Here is a 5,823-nt window from a genome sequence, read left to right on the forward strand (position 1 = left end):
GGTTTTTGCCTCAAAATATTTTTTGCACACATTTAAATATTTAGAGCTCAATGTTACTCTATCATATTGTTATATGTTAATATTCATTCAAATTGTCACCTAGTCTAACAACCTAAAACATGTCATATTTTGAGGCCGTGTCTCGTGGTAGAGCACAGACGCTTTCACAAGTGGCTAACTTTCAGCCAATAGTGTGGAAGTAACAAAGAGCCAGCTGTTTCAACTTGCCCAATAAGCACTGGCTTCGGTGTGACTTTGGAGGCTTTGTACTCATAACGCATATAAACTAGACGAACGCTTCAACTTCTGTCAAAAATTTAAGCTGGATTCATAGAAGAATTAAGCTCATAAGATCTACTATTAAAACAAATTATACCCAGGTTGACATATACATCGTTCCTGTTATATCAGTTATATATTGCCAAAACTTGAATTTAAAAATTTGTGCTGTCAGTATGGACGAGCTAGGCCTATTATGTTCGGAAAATACACCGCTAGAACACTCGCCTCGTGCAACATATGATCCCAACCTGTTACATAACCAGAGAGTTTTAGAACTATTATTGACCACGGAAGACCGCTATACTGTTTCTTCTGCCTATTGGAAGTATGTCCAAACTGAGGTTCGACCCTTTATGAGAAAGGTAGTGACAACGTGGATGCTCGAGGTGAGACCATATTGTGTCTTTTTTCTTCTAATAATATATAAAAAATTGGATAATGTTATACAATTCTCTCGGATAAAATATAATACTTGGCGAAATAATTCAAGTCTTAAAATACTTTTCATTAAATTGACTACGATCAAGTCAGTTCAATCAACTACGCTCGAGTCAGCTGATGATGGGCAGTTAGTAATAGATATACATGCTACTCCACGACTGTTCATATCCATTAGGAAATGATGATGTCAGAACAAATAAGGGTAAAAGTTAGTTTATCAGAGAGATTTCATTGTGTTATTGAAAGTACATTTTAACCTGTTTGGTAAAACGGACTATAAGGGCGTATTTAAAGAAAATAAAGAAAAACATTTATTTGAATCGGACGACTTTTCGATCTTAATTGTAAGCCGTCTCTAATATAGACCTTATGACAATCATGATAAAGAAATTTGGAAACTTTTTCTTAGTTTGTTTGTTTATATTTTTAACAAAATGCCTGAATTTGACCAAAAACCAACTTATTTCCATTAAATATAATTTTCCTTCCCGGTAGACGACGATCGTAACTTCATAAGTTTGGACTAAGGATCAAAGTGGAAATTATAAGTTGTACTTCTTGTTTTTAGTGAAATCAAAAAGCCTGAAAATACAATTTATGAGTCATATCCGAATGAAAATGAATTGCAGTGTTCTGTCAATGTAACGTACATAACAGAAACAAATATGTTCACTACATGTACATGTATAGTCAAAACATTTAAAGTGTTCCAAACTGTTCTAAAATCAACTTTTAAACATATTTGTACAACATTTAAAGATCTGTATAATCTTGTCGAATGTTTTTGTTTCAATATTCAAACAGTCAAAGATATTTTGTATTGTCCTAAAATTCTATGAAGTGACACAGTTTATCATTCTCGAGTAGATATTTCAGGAATATTTTAGAATGTCGTATGACCTTAAGAGAAAACTAAATATGTAGGTACAAATTATCTACGAGTGATATTTATATACAACATGTACAAAAAAACCCCACAAATATACGTACTGTCACGAAAGCTGCTATTACGACACTTATTTCAAACAGTGATCTGTTATCGCTTTGTTATTCTATTCTTATCTTAATAAATCTGTATTATAGTCGATATATTTATAGGATAAATACATTTCTCAGAAGCAACTTATATATGAAATTTCTCATTTTTTATCCCTTCACTTTTAAAGATGGTTGTGTAGATGTTTTATATATATAGTGTTTCTGCCGTATATCTGGAAGACAGAATACTTTGAACTCGAACACGTATTTCTTTGAGCAAATCACAATTGATACAAACAGCTGCAGTGCTTAAACATTTATTGTCTCCCGTGGGACAGCGGTACGTTTATGGACTTATAACGCTAAAATCCGAGGTTCGATTACCCGCGATGGGCACAGCAAATAGCCCAATGTGGTTTTCTCTAAAACAACAAACAAATTGAATATTTATTAGTTTAGTTTACTGAGTTACCTTGAGGGTGTATAGTCAGAACGGTTGTAGGACCTTTTTTCAATCGTTTGTTACCAGTTGTCTTATTGACCCAGATTAACGTATTCTCTAGAACACAGAGAAATTGAAAGCTAACCCGTCACTGGTCAAAAATATCTAGTGTTGTTTATATTGGGAATATTTTGAAACAATGGTCTATATGATGGTGATAATAATACGTAACAATTTACAAATTACATAACGGAGAATATTTATATAATTTAATAGTAAATACTTGTAGAAATGAATGTGTAAATTATCATTCGGCGTCCCTACCTGTGTAGAAAAGTTGGCTTAGTAGTTTTTCGCGCCACAAACAAAAGCCAAGCTGTTACTTTAGGCCATGTGAAGTTTAACTGTGAACTGTTCAAAATTCATATTCATATGTAAAATAAAATAAAAGTTTGAACTTATTTTTATGACATACATACGTGAAATTTACGCATACTACATGCAGGCGAGCAACAGATACTGAACCATTCAGTGAGAAACAGCTGTGATATTCATCACTCTTCGTACTACATGCGCTGCAGACAGTTTTCCCAACCACCAAATGATTTTATCATCACGTGCATGGAATATTAAAACAGATGATAAGTTGGAAAACGCAATTTTTTAATGAGCTTACTAAATTTAGTACTTTATTAATGCCCGTCATTTATTTTTACACTAAACTTACTCTTTCAATATTTAAAACTGTATGTTGTGTATAACAATGATTGCAAGTGTAATAGGGTACTGTTTAAAGATTATCCTTCACGTATATGTCTTCCATAATCTGTTAGACATTGAATATGGAAAGTATGATGTTGGGTATTAACCATGACAGTGATTTAATAACAACCCTTTCAAGTCTTTATAATAAGTACTTAAATTAAAAGAAAAAAAATGTGTGCCGTATTTGTGTTCTACAGCGCTTTACTTGTAATAATTAGCTGTACTGATACAAATACTTGGTTTTAAATGAATTTTACATGTACAGTATGAAAGTATTGCATAGGGTTTAGTGTAAATACAAATTATGGAACGAGTGTGCTAGGCCTATGTGTGTCACACAAATGTATAGTAAAAGAATCATTACTTTTAGTGTGCTAGTTTTGCGTGTGTTACACAAAACATATATTCAAAATAATGTTTTTTTTATTAAAGTATTTTAATTACCTTATTATTGAAACCATACTGTAGTTTCTACTAGTTTTGTGTGTAAACGTAGATGAAACTTTATTTCTACAGACCACTTAGTAATTTTAGATATTCACATGAAGCGACACAAGGAATTTCTGCGCTAGCCATCCCTAGTTTTCAACTTAAAGACTACAAGGAAGGTAGCTGGTCAACAGCACCCACTGCCAACTATTGGGCTAATTTAATCGAATAGTTGGATTTGACCATCACTCTTATAACTCGCCTAAGTGCGGAACTCTACCCACTAGAACACGATCGGTCCATTAGTTTAGATAATTTTTGTAAAATTCATGTATCGCTGGCACATATTGTGGGAAGCCATTTCCGAGTTTCTAACAAATAGTGGGCCGGGCGTGGCCCAGTAGTTAGCGTGTCGTACCACTGGACACTCTCTCCACTTTCAGCTGTCGGCACGTTATAAAAGTCATCCCGTTTTTCGGTTTAAAAAACCATACGAAGTTCTTTTGGCGGTAGGCACTGACGGCTGGTTGCCATCCCTCTGATTAGTAGCTCAAAATTAGGGACAACTATACATGAGCCCTTGGGGTTTCTGTTTACTTAGCCCACTTGCGTGTAAGGTGCCGTTTAGATTGAAAAGTTCCATTTCTGTATTTAAAAAGTAACTGATACCTGTAGAACCCCAATTGAGAGTGTGTTTGGATAAAACAATAACCTTTTTTTCTCGTCATAAATTTGCTTTAGCCTAAATAACTCAACTGTATTTTAATGAAAACTCTTAGTTCATAATCAACTCTCTTTTAAACTAACTTTTCTTGTTTCGGGTGAAGTTAATGCCCAATATTAATATCTACTGTGTATCTATTTATACACCTTAACTAAACTTGCATAATAATGCACTTGGTTAAATTTCATAATCAAATATGGCAACGTTTTTTTTTGACTATCGAAGTTTTTAATTGTGCCTATATACCAACTTGATTGGTTACACCTTTTTAAGTGATATGAAAGACAAATATTCATAACCCACTTGCATCTCTAATTATTCTTTTATTTTTAGGTTCGGATGAAATTTATAAAAGTTCACGAGCACGTTGAGTGAATATATTTATAGTACACTCTTCGATGAAAGAATGAAAAGTCTGACAGATTCAATAACAATACCATTTCAGACCATACACAATAACAATATCATTTCAATATATAGTACTTCTGAAACTTTTATGTGTATGTTTTCGACCCTCACTAAACTTTTATGTGTATGTTTCCGACCCTCAGTAAACTGTATAGTAGAAATAAATTGCTCTTCAACAGTTTTAAGTGCATATTCTGTATTACCAATTTTTGAAAATGATAATAACAGAGCTTTTGTCAGTAGTTTTCAAATACCAGCTCTTAACTGAAACTGAAAATATTTTGAATTATTAAATATTTTCTGAATTCTTACAGTATTGTATACTAATGTTTTCAGGTCTGTGAAGAACAGAACTGCGAAGAGACCGTTTTCCCTGTTGCTGTTAACTACCTAGACAGGTTCCTAGCTAAGACAAGTATTATGAAGTCACAGTTGCAACTGTTAGGAGCAGTGTGCCTTTTGCTAGCATCCAAGTTCCGACAGTGTCGGCATCTAACGGCTGATGTATTAGTATATTATACAGATTACTCTGTTACAAGAGAAGAAGTTTTGGTATGTCTTTTTATGTTTATGTTAAGTTTTACTTTAGCTTGGCGAGAGAAAATCGTTAAAAATTTAGTACATATATATAGACTTAAAAAAAGCCTCTAAACTCGAGCGCTTTCGAATAGTTGACTATTCTTGTTCAGGAGAACAATATATAGTTATCATTCTGCGAGTAAAACACACACACACCAAACACTTAGAAAGTGGCATGTCAAACGCTTAAAGTTTTGACCTTATTTTTCTGACAGTAAATGTTTAATTTCTTTATGAATCTCTAAACTACTATAATCAGTATACATATTATTCAAGGTAAATAACCATAACGTGGCAACATAACACAGCATAACTGTCAAATGTCTGACTAGCACGCAAAATTTAGTTAAACCCTTAACGATAGCCACCATCTCTTTAAACTAATCTGGAACTCTACTGACCTCATTCTCAGTGAATTTCATGGCTGAAATAGTGGATCAACATGCATATCCAAAATTAACATTCGAAGTGATCTTCACTATAAACTAAATCAAAATAGCCTGCTTTCACAAGTTAGATTGTGAGGAACTGAAAACATCCTTATCTAAATTCCTATTCAAATCAAGCTCACTTTTTGAGATGACACAGTAGAGAGAACTATATATTTCACACCTCCATAACTAGTAAACAATACAACTTTACTCGGGGTATATTAAGGTCATTTTCTTATGTTCTTCGTGTAGGACATCCGCATGTAGTTAGTGATTCCCATGTAAACATGATGTAGATGGGCCATAAACTTGCATTAATCTTCTAGTTTAAGTAAAAGTTACAT

At 33.2% G+C, this 5,823-nt stretch overlaps 1 protein-coding gene across 1 annotated transcript in view; it reads left to right on the forward strand.

Moving 5' to 3' along the window:
* Positions 1 to 293: 293 nt before the first annotated feature.
* The window catches only part of LOC106458892 (G1/S-specific cyclin-D2-like), a 10,446-nt gene continuing 4,916 nt past the window's right edge, over positions 294 to 5,823 (forward strand). The window contains exons 1-2 of the mRNA XM_013918452.2: positions 294 to 668; positions 4,806 to 5,021. Of these exons, the coding sequence (XP_013773906.1) occupies positions 456 to 668; positions 4,806 to 5,021 (429 nt within the window). The 5' untranslated portion in view covers positions 294 to 455. The remainder of the gene's footprint in view (positions 669 to 4,805; positions 5,022 to 5,823) is intronic.

This window comes from Limulus polyphemus, unplaced genomic scaffold (genome assembly GCF_000517525.1).
Source record: "Limulus polyphemus unplaced genomic scaffold, Limulus_polyphemus-2.1.2 Scaffold529, whole genome shotgun sequence".
Classification (NCBI taxonomy): domain Eukaryota; kingdom Metazoa; phylum Arthropoda; class Merostomata; order Xiphosura; family Limulidae; genus Limulus; species Limulus polyphemus.